Here is a 13,549-nt window from a genome sequence, read left to right as displayed (position 1 = left end):
ATTGTCCACTAAGAGACCATAATGGAATCTCCACAAAGACTTATATTTAGAAACGGAGGGAGTAAGTAGTACATGACCTTGTATTTAATTGCAGCCGGGTCCTCTAGTTACACTTAACTCATACCCATGATGAAGAAAACAGAACCATTATGCAACACTTGAGCTAGTCCTAAAGGCAAGATTAGGAATCTATTTTACCATTTTGTAATTCTACAAGTGCATATAAGTTCCTCTCTAATCCTCTTGGTTATCATGGACTTGAGAGCCATATCAGCTATAGCATAAAAATATAAACATTAATCACAAACTTGGGCTGTGATATTTGGCACATGTGTGCCATATAAGCAAAACTGCTACACCTCTACTTCTTTCACTTGAAAGTACCACACGACCCCCCTTCCTTTGACCCTGCCTCCTCCCGCACGACCCCGCAGGCTCGCCCGAGAAACCTGCTTCTCCCACATATCTCGCGCGCCCACCCCCGAGAAAACTGCCACTTCTTCACGTCCACCACATGATAAAAATATTGCACATGTGGGATTCGAACCCACAATTCCCTAGCACCAAAGTGCGCCACCACAACCAACTCACCCTTAGGTACTTGTTGCTCAAACTAAAGAAACTAATCGTTTTGACCCCTTTTTTACAATTGTGTTATTACAGAAAATTACCATGATTTCCCCTCAGGTCAAAGTTACCATGGTATTCGTATGCAAGTTATCAGGCCTGTGTTGCGTAAGTTACCATGCTATTTACATAGAACTTACTAGGTACTATGTTTCAACAACTACACCCCTTTCAAAGTTACCACTGTGTTTTGTACAAAAGTTATAATGTCTTCGATGTGTAAAATAATGTGGTACTTACACATAAGTTATCAGGGTATGTTTACATCAACCTCTCCCCAGTCAAAGTTACCATGGGAAATTGTACATGAGTTGCCGGGTCTACAGTTCGTATATTATCATGGTACTTACACCTAAAAACCTGGGTGTGTTCCGGTAGCTTTTTCCATAGGTCAAAAATTACCATGATGTTTTTCCGTAACTTATCACGCCTATAGCGGGTCAAAGTGGGCTGTTTTTCTGGGCCAACCCACGAGCATGTGTGCCCCTCATGACACTAAACATTATGTGACTTTCCCGTGGCACGCCATGTGTTGTGTTCATCCAAGAGGCCCCGCGAGGCGAGTGTATGTTTTTAACAACTTGTTTTCCTTTGGTAAAAAGTTACCATCATGTGTTTATATGTAAGTTATCGGTTATGTGGTGCTTATGTTATCATTTTATTTACACATAAATTATCGGGGATGTTTTGAACAACTTTTTTCCCGGGACAAAAAGTTGTCATGGTGATTCTAGGTAACCTAGCAAGCCCGCAGTGCTTAAAATATCATGCTATTTACACAAAATTTATCATAGGTATGCATGTTTCAGCAAAAATTCCCCCCACGGGTCAAAAACTTATCATGGTGTTTAGTTATCGCAGTGCATATGTTTTCATGCTATTTACACATAAAAATACCAGAGGAGGGAGGTATACTACCGTGCTATTTACACAGAAGATACTGGAGTATCTTTCAAAAAAAAATCTTCCCTATGGTCAAAGTTACCATGGTGTTTCTACCTCAGTTATCAGATGCGCGCTGCGTATATTACCATCTATTTACACATAAATTATCGGGTATCTTTTCACATTTTTCTTCCCCAATGGTTAAAGTTGCCACGATGTTTGTATCTAAATTATCAGCTCTATGGCATGAATGTTATCGTGCTATTTACAGAAATTACCGCGGGGGGGGGGGGGGGGGTTGGGGGGCGGGTTCAACAAATTTCTTCCAAATGATCAAAGTCACCACGATGCTTTCACCAAAGTTATCACGCCTTCAGTGCTTATGACAATGCTACTTACACATAATGTACCGCGTGGTATACAAAAGTTATCATGTTGGTGGTGCGTCATTTATCGTGGTGGTGATGGAGAATTTACCACGGGAAAAATTTATGCGCCAGGTTTGATAGGTGAAACAAATATTTTTTCAGTGCTAACATATTGAAGGCAAAACATGTCAAAAACAATATTTCCCTTAGCTTGTTCAAAAATGATTGCCATAGGTGAGGTGGTTAGCTCCCTTCGTTCACGAGCGGGTGTGCGCGATAAAATCGGGGAGGACGTGCGGGAAAGGAAGGAAATCGGGAGGGCGGTCAGGGAGGATGTGCGGGAATGGAAGGAAATCGGGAGGGCGGTCGGATCTGACGGCGCTGGATGCGTGTGGCAGTTTTGCAATCTGCCACACGGTTGCCACATACATATTTCAATACAATTATTATATCTCTTTAAGGCAAATTTCTAACACAAGCACATTAAGGGATTGTACCATTTTCTTTCCTCTCTCCCAAGGCGACTTGGAAAGCCTTCCTCCCCTCGATATTCGCCGGCGAGCCCATGGATACGCCTCCCCTCCGCCTGCCGCTCTGTGGCCAGTGGGAGGGAGGAGAATCCTGGTGTCTCGACTCCGGCTAGTAGATAGGTTGGGTTTTCGTCCTCGCAGGGGCGGCATTTGGACGGATTACGACGCTCCTTCTTCGAGCCAGTCTTCCGGGCTTCGATCCTCCTCATGTTCGTCCGTCGGGATGTATTAGACAGAGCTCTAGCATAGATTCCTGCCAGCTCTTGGGGGGGGGGGGGGGAGGTTAGGGTTTCTCGCCATGCATACGCAATGACGATATTTGGTGTCAGGTTCTTTAGATCGATTCATGGATTCAATGGCGACGACTGCGGCTCAAGGGCACTGGTCCTTAGGGACACGTGCACGAAGACTTTTCGGTTGTCATCGACAAGGTCAGGCCGGCTCCATTATGGGAACGGCGACAGTGACGCGTCGGCGGCTCGTTCTGGCGGCGGCAATGGTCGTTCGGTAGTCCATGAACCTCGGTGTAATTTTTATTATGTTTGAGGTGATTTGTACTTTCGGTGAATCTTTATAAAAGATCTGATCCTTTTTGAAAGAAAAAAAGCTTATCAAGGGATTCATCAACCCCGTACCCACCATCTACGTCTGGCTCCCCGCCATGGAGTATCATAACCAACCGCAACAGCTAGCCACCATATGCAACTTTGATGTCACAGCGGTGCATTCACTCAGGCATCACGCCATACGCCTCTAAATCAAGACAACACTGCACCTACTATACTAAGACTGCCCCTCGCTCGTCTCCTATTTGTACTCCAGGTTAGGGAGGCAATCAAACAAGAAAGGGGGGCGAGGCGGGGTCTCTCAATGGAACCCGAAAAGGAAGAAAAAGGTTGTGTACATCACTTTGTCGTCGCAATGTCCTTTTTGCTGAGAGACGAAATTTTCAAAATAGAGAAAACTGGCGCTGAGCATAATGACAGACCAAGAAAACCGTAAATGAATAACCATGCCACAACATGCTCCTTTCATATTGACCCGCAAAAAGAAAGATCGGTCTTAACATTAGATTGTCTGTTTCTTCAAAGGTAAATCACTCGTAACAAAAATGCTTCGTTCGAGATACTGGGAGAGTTTTTTGTTGAGCGAATGTAAAATGTCGTATGACTTGTACTTTTCTTTGAGCTAGTGTACGTCTTCTCACCATTCCTTTAGTAAGAACCCCCCCCCCCCTCCCGCGTCGCCCTCCTCTGACGACATGGGGGAAACCCTACCCGCGCGGCCAGGCCCCCATCCCACCCTCTCCCCCGCTGCACCGCCACCAGAGGGGAAGCCGGTGAAGCCACGTGTGCCCTAGGAAGGTGGCGGTGGGGCGCATTGCTTCGGTGGGCCACTGTCATGGAGCTCTTCTCGCGGCACCCAGTGGTGCGGGGTGATCCAAAGGAGCCCATCGGCCTGACGGGCTTAGGGGCGGCGTCCCTCTCGGCGGCGCTTGGTGGTGGCCGTGCCACAGCTTGTGGATGGGCCGCATCTGGGCGGACGCATGCTGGTATTCTTGGGAGGGCAGAACCTTGGTCCAGTGGGCAAGGCGGCGTAGGTGGTCTTGGTTGAGGTCGGCAGACGGTGGACGGGCTCAGGCTCCGGCCCAGTCGGCCATGGTGAGTGGTGGAGTGGTCGATTTGGGCCCCGGTGCTCAATTCTGATGATGGCGTCCTCCAAGCGTAGTGGTGCTGGTTGGGGCTTGATCTTGTTGGGGTTGCATTGCTCTGTTACTGGTTGTTTGGTGGCGGCGGATGATGTGCTTCGTGATGCGACTCCTGCACATGCGGTGGTTGGCCTGCTTGAGCGGCTCCCGTGACTTTGGGTTCAATGATAAGGGTTTGGTGGTATCCCTACTTCGTGATGTCCGACACTAACAGTGGTAACGCCCGCACGTGTCGTCCCCTCCTGGAAGTGTTGTTTTTGGCCGGCTCTGAATCCCTTTACTTCTACTCGGGAGAAACCTGGTCCAGCATCCGGACCAGGCGGTAGTGGCGGCGTCATGACATCGTTTCCTTCTTGAAGGCGTCGTCTTGCTTACTCGAGGACTCTTGGTGGTGCGATTTGAGTCGGGGCCGGCTACTACTCTGGGCGTGAGCCTCTGGTACGCAATGTACATCATCGTTGACACTCTCAACGATGCCTCCTCTAGGTCAGCCCAGGCCCTGCCATCCATTTGCTGGGTCTCTCTTGGCGCAATCGGTGTGGTAAGTTGGTCTGGGTTGTCCTCAAGTCTGGGTCATGTTGTAGAGGTCTTCGACATTGGTTGTGACGCAGTTTGGTTACTATGTTGCTTGTCCCATCACCATTAGCATAAGGGTGGTCTACGTGTAGCATGTTTCGTAGCGCTTGTGATTTGTGTGCGCGGTGGATATGACTGCTAATTCACGTAATTAGCGTTGTAATGGCCTAAAGGATATGCAGAGGGGACGAGTTTACGGGCTTATAAATCAATCTCTAGTTAGTGTTAGTTTTCCGGCCAGCGGTGAACTAAATTGCTGGTTTTGTGGGATATGCGAGACGCCGCTTGCATCCGTAAACGATGCACATGCTTATGAGCATTTAAAAAAAATGTGCATCTTCTATTCCCTTCGTCCGAAAATACTTGTCATTAAAATGGACAAAAAGGAATGTATCTAGAGCTAGAATACATCTAGATACATGCCCTTTTATTCATTTTGATGACAAGTATTTCCGGACCGAGGGAGTACTTTTTTTTAGTTTTCTTAGGCAACTTGTACTTTTTTATTAGTTTTTTAGGGAATTTTTTTAGTTTTTTTAGGTAATACTTTTTAAAAATACTTTTTTTTAGTGAGAGTAAGTGTTTCGACTCACACGACCCAGTGAAAAGCCCATATGACTCGCATAAAAAAAGGCCATATAATTGCTCCTGCCCGTCCTTCCTGTTCCACTTCCGCCGCATCCATCTCGCCGCCGAGCACCCAAACCAAACCCTCGCCGGCTTGCCGCAATCCACTTGCGGTGCGGATGGGAGCACCCGGCGCCGGCGCTCCACGCATCTGGTAAGTCCTCTCTTCCCTCACGCCCGCCTCACTGCTAGTATGATGTATCTCTAACCTTTCCTCTGCCCCGATCTGCAGATTAGCCGCCCTCATGGGATCCATGGAGATCACGACTGGATCCATGGAGACGGCCCTCATGAGCGACCTGACGGCCAAGCTCCCCGGCGACGTCCTGGTGGACATTATCTCGCGCGTGCCGTACAAGTCCACCCGCTGCTGCAAGTGCGTCTCCACGCGCTGGCGGGACCTCATCGCCCACCCGGACCACCGGGAGAAGCTTCCCCGATCGACCCTCGCTGGCTTCTTCTACAGAACCTTCGACATGGACCGCTGTCAATATGATTCTCATGGTTACCGAAGCCTCTCAGGGAACTGGTGCCCTATTGATGCCTCCCTCTCATTCCTGCCCAACTACAAGAAGATTGACTTGTTGGACTGCTGCAAGGGCCTCCTGCTCTGTCGATGTTCCAAGCCTTATCCTGAGACACCGGATTACGTGGTGGGCAATCCTGCCACTGAGAAATGGGTAACTGTCCCCGCCAAGGAATGGTCCTCGGACTCGTATGCTCGGTTGGGATTCGACCCGGCCGTCTCCTCCCATTTCCATGTGTTCGAGTTGGTACCTGCCGCTGCTTTGAATGCGAATTTGAAGTTTGATTATAACATCAAAGAGGTGGGGATCTACTCGTCCAAAGCTGGAGGTTGGACACATCAAATTGAATGGAACGATCCATTTAAGATATGCAACTTTTCAGCTGGCACTTTTCTCAGCGGGGTGTTGTATTTATGTTCTGATAATAATTTGGTTGCAGCTGTCGTGGAGGGAAACTGTCGTTTCATTCCTGCTCCTACTTTACATGATGCTTGTGGTCGTCATGATGTTTATGTTTCACGAGGACAACTGTATGTCGCATATTATGGTGCTGCTGAAGCATCAATCTGGGTCCTTGAAGATTCTAGCAGTGAAGATTATTGGACCTTGAAGCACAATGTTAGCTACCTGCAACTGTTCGGTTCAAGATCTAAGGGACGTTACGGTGTTATCTCAGTCCACCCAGAAGACGATGTGATATTCATAACCGTAGAATCTAAATCTACATTATCGGGGGACCGATTACAGTTGAAATTATTTTCATATGAAATTGATTCTAAGGAGCTGAAATTTATATGTGATCTTGGAAGGATTTCCAGGCGCCCTTATCTTTCATATGTTCCTTTATTCTCGGAGTCATTGGCAGATGAGCATTAATGGTCCTGTGTATTGGAGCTTCACAGTTGTCCACCTTTCTGATGATGATAGTGGAGTGGGATCTTGAATATGAGGAACAGTAATCTGGTAAGTTGTGAGAAGCTGTTGGTGCTTGTGAAGTCATGGACTGACTTTATGCTGCTAGCTATTCAGTCAATTTAGTACTCTGCCTGTGTTTTTGTAGTTCTGTACTTAATCATGGATATGTGCTGTCTCGTTGAAACTATTATGAATATTTTAAGATCTGGATTCTGGTCTCTGTTATCTCTCTGTTTGTGAATAAGTTTACAGTATACCAGCATGTGTTTTCAACAGTACATGAATGGTTATATTCTCATTCTTAGTGTCTTATAGCCTGCAACTTATCTTGCTGTTTGGGTGGACCATGACCCCAAGACTGCTGTTGCATTTCTAGAGCAGTCGAGGTCTCGAGGAGTACATGCCATGGAGATTCTCAGTTCTTTTGCCATTCCATTTCTGTGCTGTATTTTCGTGGCTGCTGAAACTGTGATATGGTAATGCTGGAGTAGTTTAACACGATCTATTGTCAAGGCTTTCTAATATATGGACCTGTTGTTTCAATGCAAGTGTATTCTTCACTTTTCTTGTCCGATTATCTTCGCTTTACCATCACTGGCCTCAAAGCGTTGTTCTCCAGCTGCAAGTTCTAAAAGAGATGAGTAGAGTTCTAATAGATGAGTTGCGTAGAAAATTTTGGGCTACTGATTGTCAAGTGATATCTATCTGGAGAAAGTCAGACCGGATAATGGAGGGTAATCTGATCTGCACACTTGAATCAGTTATATATAGACAGGGAGTGGCTGGCATGTGTAGTGCACCAGGATGACCTGTTATCTTTATGTTGATTTGATCAATATGTTGGCCCAGTCCTAGTACGTACAAAAGATTAGGAATATAATCATGCGGGGAGAAAATTCCTATTTTCATATTCAGAGACGTCTTCCTTCGTGGTACATAACACCGAGGGTACTCCAACATGCAGTTTACTATAGAAAACAATAGTCTTCTTCTTCTTCTAAGCCTTTTGTCCCAAACAAGTTGGGTTAGGCTAGATATGAAACCCTTTCACGAGGACTTCCCAAGAGGTTACCCATCCTAATGCTACTCTCGTCCAAATGGGTTTCATAACCAAAGGGCTGGCTAGTTTTTACGTTGGCTTGCCAAGCCTATCACAACCCTTAGATATGAAACCCTTTCACGAGAATTTCCCAGGAGGTCACCCATCCTAGTAGTACTCTCGCTTAAATGAGTTTCATACCCATGGGATTGAGTAGTTTTTACATTGGCTCGCCAAGCCTACCACAACCCTCCTCCTTTACCTGGGCTTGGGACCGGCTATGCCTAGAAGACATAGTTTTTACGTTGGCTCGCCAAGCCTACCACAACCCTCCTCCTTTACCCAGGCTTGCGACCGGCTATGCCTAGAAGACATAGACGGAGTTGTAGAAAACAATAGTCTAAATAAAAGAAATATGTGGCCCGCTCTAGAAATCTAGAGTATGCAAAAAAAGAGCGACAGTGCACTAGTGCAGAACCGGGCTACAACACCGGTTTGTAAGGGCCTTTAGTGCCGGTTCTGCAACCGGCACTAAAGGGTGGGGACTAAAGGTCCCCCCTCCCTTTAGTACCGGTTATGCACGAACCGCCGCTAAAGGGCCACCACGTGGCATGAGCCGGCGCCGGGGACGGGGAGACCTTTAGTACCGGTTAGTAACATCAACCGGTACTAAAAGGTTAGGGGTTTTGGGCTTTGGGTTTCTTTTTCCTTTAATTTTATGTTTTGCATTTAATTCTTTTTCGTTTGCTGGTATTTTACGATACTACATATTGTACACGTTATGCATATATATATGTATATGTATATGTATATGATATATATATAGAATTTCTCGTAGAACTGGTCATATATATATAGGAATCACGACTTGCATGTCGATGAGTATGACAACCGGCAGGAGCCATAGGAGTTGTCTTAATTTATTTATGACCTGCGTGTCAACTAGAACGTCATGTAATTACTTTAATTTATTGCTAACCGTTAGCCATAGTAGTAGAAGTAATAGTTGGCGAGACAACTTCATGAAGACACGATGATGGAGATCATGATGATGGAGATCATTGTGTAAAGTGTTCTGGCAAACGTACCCATATCTGTCTATCAGATGTGCTCCTTTCGGACGTCATCATGCGAATGTACTCGCAAACGTAGTATGCACATAAATCATTCCCCGGCTCCTGCTTCATGGCCTGTACGAGAATAGAGTTCAATCAGATAATAATTAATCAAGCATAACTAGCTAGTACTACTTAATTAATTACCGTGGGTCGATACCAATACAGTTTTTTCTGAACGGGCCTGGAACGTCTTCAATGAACTTTTGCCAAGCCCTGCCGGCCCGCCGGCAAAGAAAATGAATAAAGGAGTTATTAATTAGTTGATATCAGGACATATATATAATGATTGAAATTACCTGTTGACTATCCTCTTCACGATTGAGTACTTTTTAGGTTCTTTAAGTAGTGAGTCCAGTACTTCAACTTTTCCTTCTTTAACTTTAATGTCTACCAAGATCCAGTGGAACCTGCATGCGCACGTTTGCATGTATAAATTAAGCGGGCATGTGCATAACACTCATCAACTAACCCTAAACCCTATACACTTAATAACATCTAGCTAGTAACAAAAACAGAATTTGTAGTACAAGACAGTGTGACTCACTAGAAGTTGTAAGGAAGTAGTATATCTGCATTGGTATTGAGACGCTTCAAGAACTCTAGCATGTTATTCTCTACTTCTTGTTTATAATGTTCATATGACCATGTCTCTATTAATGGTATTTGGGTCAATGAACCCAATGTCATAGCGTCCAACTTTTCTCATTTCGGACATCTTCATCCTGCATAATACCACAGGAAAGAATATAGTGAGGATAATTACAGGTAATGATCAAGCACTACAGCTAGCTCGAGACTTAAATTACAGAAAGAAATCACTTACAGACAATAGCAACTAACGATAGATTTGTCGAGTGCGTCATAATTGAATAACTGAAATAGTTCTGTATTCTCAATAGACAGAGCTAGCTTATGGAAGTAATCCTCTTCCTTGACTTTCACCGTGAGGGACTGTAGATTGTGGGTCTTGCAAATTTCCATGTACCATTGATGCAATTCATACATTCTCGTTGGGAGGTTCTTGACCTCCTCGGGCTTGACCAAAGGTTCGCCGCGGACATATTTCCGTTTTATTTCCTCCTCTCTAAGCGGAGACATGGGCTCGATCTCGAGGAGTTGTCCAACAGTCATATCGAGCATTTCAGCTTGCATTATATGCTCCTCGGTTATTACCAGATTGCCTAGCTGGGGAACGTTAACGGTTTGCCCACATTTATATAGGGCGTCGGTACACTTATGTGTTGTTGGCACAACAAGCGGGGGGATCGATTGCGCCGCCTATTCTCCCAGCTGGGGAACGGGTTTCCTGCATTTTTTGCCAGCTGCTTGGCTCGAGCTCGAGCTCAACTCCTTTTGTACTCGTGCTCGATGTGCCTTCCTGATTTGGCGCTCATAGTTTGAGTCAACAGGCTTGGGAGCTGGTGGTCTAGCCATACGAATAAAGTGGTCAAACTTTCCCTCAGGCACTTTCTCCCTTGGCGGCGGTGCCGGTTTCGGTCCAAAATGGGCATCCACTTGGGCCTTCACTATGGTTGCGTTTTGCTCCTCGGTCATGTCGTAAGGCCTCTGAGGAAGAGGAGCGACGCTTGGACCATATTTATATCGCTTGCCTCCGCCTGTACCTCATGTACTACCTCGACTCGTACCACTACGCACCATAGCTGCGGCGGCTCTCTTCGCTGATTGCTGAGGCGGCGGAGACGGCTGACGTGGCTGAGTTGGAGCAGGAGGAGTGGCCTCACGCGGTGTCAGACTTGAAGCAGGAGGAGTGGCCTCACGCGGTGTCGAACTTGAAGCAGGAGGAGTGGCCTCACGTTGTGCCGGACTTGAAGCAGGAGGAGTGACCTGCTGTTGTGCCGGACTTGGAGGAGGAGGAGTGGCCTCACATCGAGGAGGAGTCGGTTGACGACGCGGCGTCGGTGGCCTTCGAAAGATGATGCAATCCTTTCTTCATAGGATGATACGATGTGTGGCCTCTCCCAGTGTGTGCTCCTCGTGCTGTCCAGGAATGTCAAGCTCTAGCGCCTAATATTGGTCCACCACCTCATCAACCACGACATGAGCATAGCTAGCTAGAATCGGGTTGCAATGGAAGGTTGCTTCGGGGGGATTTATATAAGCAACGGCGTCCGCCACCTTCATGGATATGTTCTTCATTTTGAAGTGTAGCTCATAGTTAGTGTTCTCCATGATGTCATCCACAGGGTATCTATCCAGCAGTGCGTCCCCCGGGGCAGAACCAACGCTGCTTCTCGGCATGGATGGGCGGTGCTATCCAATGCTGGATCATCCGCTAGCTGCTGCCGCTGCTGAGACCCCCTTTCCTGGCTAAGTGAGTCGATCTGCTGCTGCTGCCGCTGGAATTTGAGTGCCAAGTCTGCGTGCGCTGATTCTAGGCCTTGAAGGCATTCTGCTTCCTGCTTCCTCTGCTCCTCCTCCATCTTCCTCTTCTTCTCCTCCTCCATCTTCCTTCTTGTACGGGTCCTGTAGTCGTCGTTCCATTCCGAAAATCCCTCATACCAGGGAATAACGCCCTTGCCTCGTGTTCTTCCCGGGTGTTCAGGATTTCCCAAGGCGCGCATAAGCTCGTCGTTCTCTCTGTTGGGCGTGAACACCCCCGTTCGAGCATCTTCTATTGCTTGAAGTAACTTCTCTTCGGCTCCTTTTAGACTTGCCTTCTTGGAAACCAGGCCTGTTGGGCGTGAACACCCCCGTTCGAGCATCTTCTATTGCTTGAAGTAACTTCTCTTCGGCTCCTTTTAGACTTACCTTCTCGGAAACCAGGCCTGTCTTCGGGTCCAACGACCCCCATGCGCATAGAACCAAGTTCTGCACCTGGGGGGCCAGCTCCTAGTAACTGGAGTGACCCCTGCATCCAGCATCTCTTCCTCAGACTTATCCCACTTAGGCATTGCCACCGCGTAGCCACTTGGCCCCAGCCTATGGAACTGCTTCTTTTTTTGCGGCATTGGCCTTGTTTTTTCTCGACCGTTCCTTAGCTAATTCGGATTCTTTGAATTTCACGAAAGCGGGCCAGTGTTCTCTTTGCTTCTCCAGTGTTCCCTTGAATTCTTGAGTCTTCTTTTCTCCTTCGACGTAGTCGGCCCATATAGTTTTCTTGTGGGTGTTGAATGCAATTGCCATCTTCCTAAGAGCAGCGTCCTTGACTTTCTGCACATCTGCATCAGTGAAATGATCTGGTAGGGTGAAATGTTCCATGAGAGATTCCCAAAGTGTTTTTTTGCTCTGTCGTCAACCCAAGTAACATCTGGACGTTTATTTTTTGGCTCTTTCCATTCTTGAATGGAGATCGGGAGTTGGTCCTTCACAAGAACTCCGCACTGACGAACGAACTTGTTCACAATGTTCTTAGGCGCTAGTGGTTCGCCATTAGCTTTGATGGAATCGATGTTGTACTTTACACCCTCCTTCAACTTTTTGCCCGGGCCTCGCTTTGTCCTGCTGTCTGTAGAAGCAGATTTGATCGATCCGGAGGGCTGAAAGAAGAAAGATCGATTCATTAATAGATCTTCAAATCAAAAAAATATGTGATGATCACCAGATGCCTGCTTATATAAATATACCTCGCCGGTCTTTGTTATTTCGAGATCAACATTGTCTGCGCCATCATAATCATAATCATAGTTCATGACTTCATCCATTCAGTCGTCGAGATCGAATATCTTATTATCACCCTCCACGGTATTGTTAAGATATTGGGAGCCGTCTTCTGCTTCATTCAGATCATCTGGCCTGCGAGGGCTGCGTATGATCTCGAATAGGGCCTCTTCTCCCTCTCTGCCGGTATTGTCCGCCATAGCTTTTATTTAACTAATCAAGAAGAAATATAAAACAACTTAGTATTCAAATTACAATGCATGGATGCAATCAATAAGGAAAAACTGAATCATAGTACATAATATGCATCATCTCGAATAATATATAATCTCGAATAAATCATCTCGAATAATATATAATCTCGAATACATCATCTCTAATAATATATATAATCTCGAATACATCGTCTCGAATATTATATATCGAATACATCACTGGCTAGGTAGCTAATAAAGTTCGAATACTACAGAAGAACCTAGGCCACTCGCGGTTCCTAAGGCACGGGCGGTGGACACCCAAAGAGAAGGAACCATCACAGGATCATATCTCCAGTCATCTGCCCAAAGAACCTGCCAGGTATTGGAGAACCTGATGTCCATAGCAGCCATGTAGCGACGGACGTACTTGTCCTCCTCCCTGACACGGCGACGCACCACCTCCGACGGGGCCGGCTCCCTCTGCACCGAATGTGGCCCACACGAACGCCACCAAAGGAGATCAGGGTCGACGACGGGATGCGGGGCTGGGTTCCTCACCAAGCGATGTGCCCCTGAAGGTAGCACCTCCCAGTGCCAGCCCGGCGGAGCCCAGTCCCGGACATGGGTCCTGTGAAGCAGGACGTCGTCGCGAACGGGTCGACGGCGAGGATGCGGGCCGGGCATCGTCGACAACAAATACTATATGCCCGCAAAAAGTAACATTTTTAAATGATTGAATTGTGATAACTAAAATGATTGGATTGTGATAACAATTTTAATTGATTGGATTGTGATAACTAAAAAAAGATCGATC

The 13,549-nt window shown here is 46.7% G+C and overlaps 1 protein-coding gene across 2 annotated transcripts; it reads left to right on the top strand.

Annotated features, from left to right (window-relative positions):
- Window positions 1-5,327: 5,327 nt before the first annotated feature.
- Window positions 5,328-7,019, top strand: LOC123075405 (uncharacterized). Of its 2 annotated transcripts, XM_044498017.1 has the most exons (3): window positions 5,328-5,475; window positions 5,554-6,176; window positions 6,288-7,019. In XM_044498017.1, exons 2-3 carry the CDS (start codon window positions 5,567-5,569, stop codon window positions 6,722-6,724), a joined length of 1,047 nt encoding a protein of 348 aa, XP_044353952.1. In that variant the 5' UTR covers window positions 5,328-5,475; window positions 5,554-5,566; the 3' UTR covers window positions 6,725-7,019. The 2 variants fall into 2 exon arrangements, with proteins under 2 accessions (XP_044353952.1, XP_044353951.1); XM_044498016.1 differs by having other exon boundaries at window positions 5,554-7,019.
- The last annotated feature ends 6,530 nt before the right edge of the window (window positions 7,020-13,549 follow it).

The sequence above is a fragment of the Triticum aestivum genome, chromosome 3D (assembly GCF_018294505.1).
Source record: "Triticum aestivum cultivar Chinese Spring chromosome 3D, IWGSC CS RefSeq v2.1, whole genome shotgun sequence".
In the NCBI taxonomy this organism is placed as follows: Eukaryota; Viridiplantae; Streptophyta; class Magnoliopsida; order Poales; family Poaceae; genus Triticum; species Triticum aestivum.
This window is presented reverse-complemented; position numbering and strand designations above follow the sequence as displayed.

Excerpts from the sequence above, each read along its gene's own strand:
- LOC123075405 (XM_044498016.1), top strand. The coding sequence starts at position 5,567 with ATGGGATCCATGGAGATCACGACTGGATCCATGGAGACGGCCCTCATG.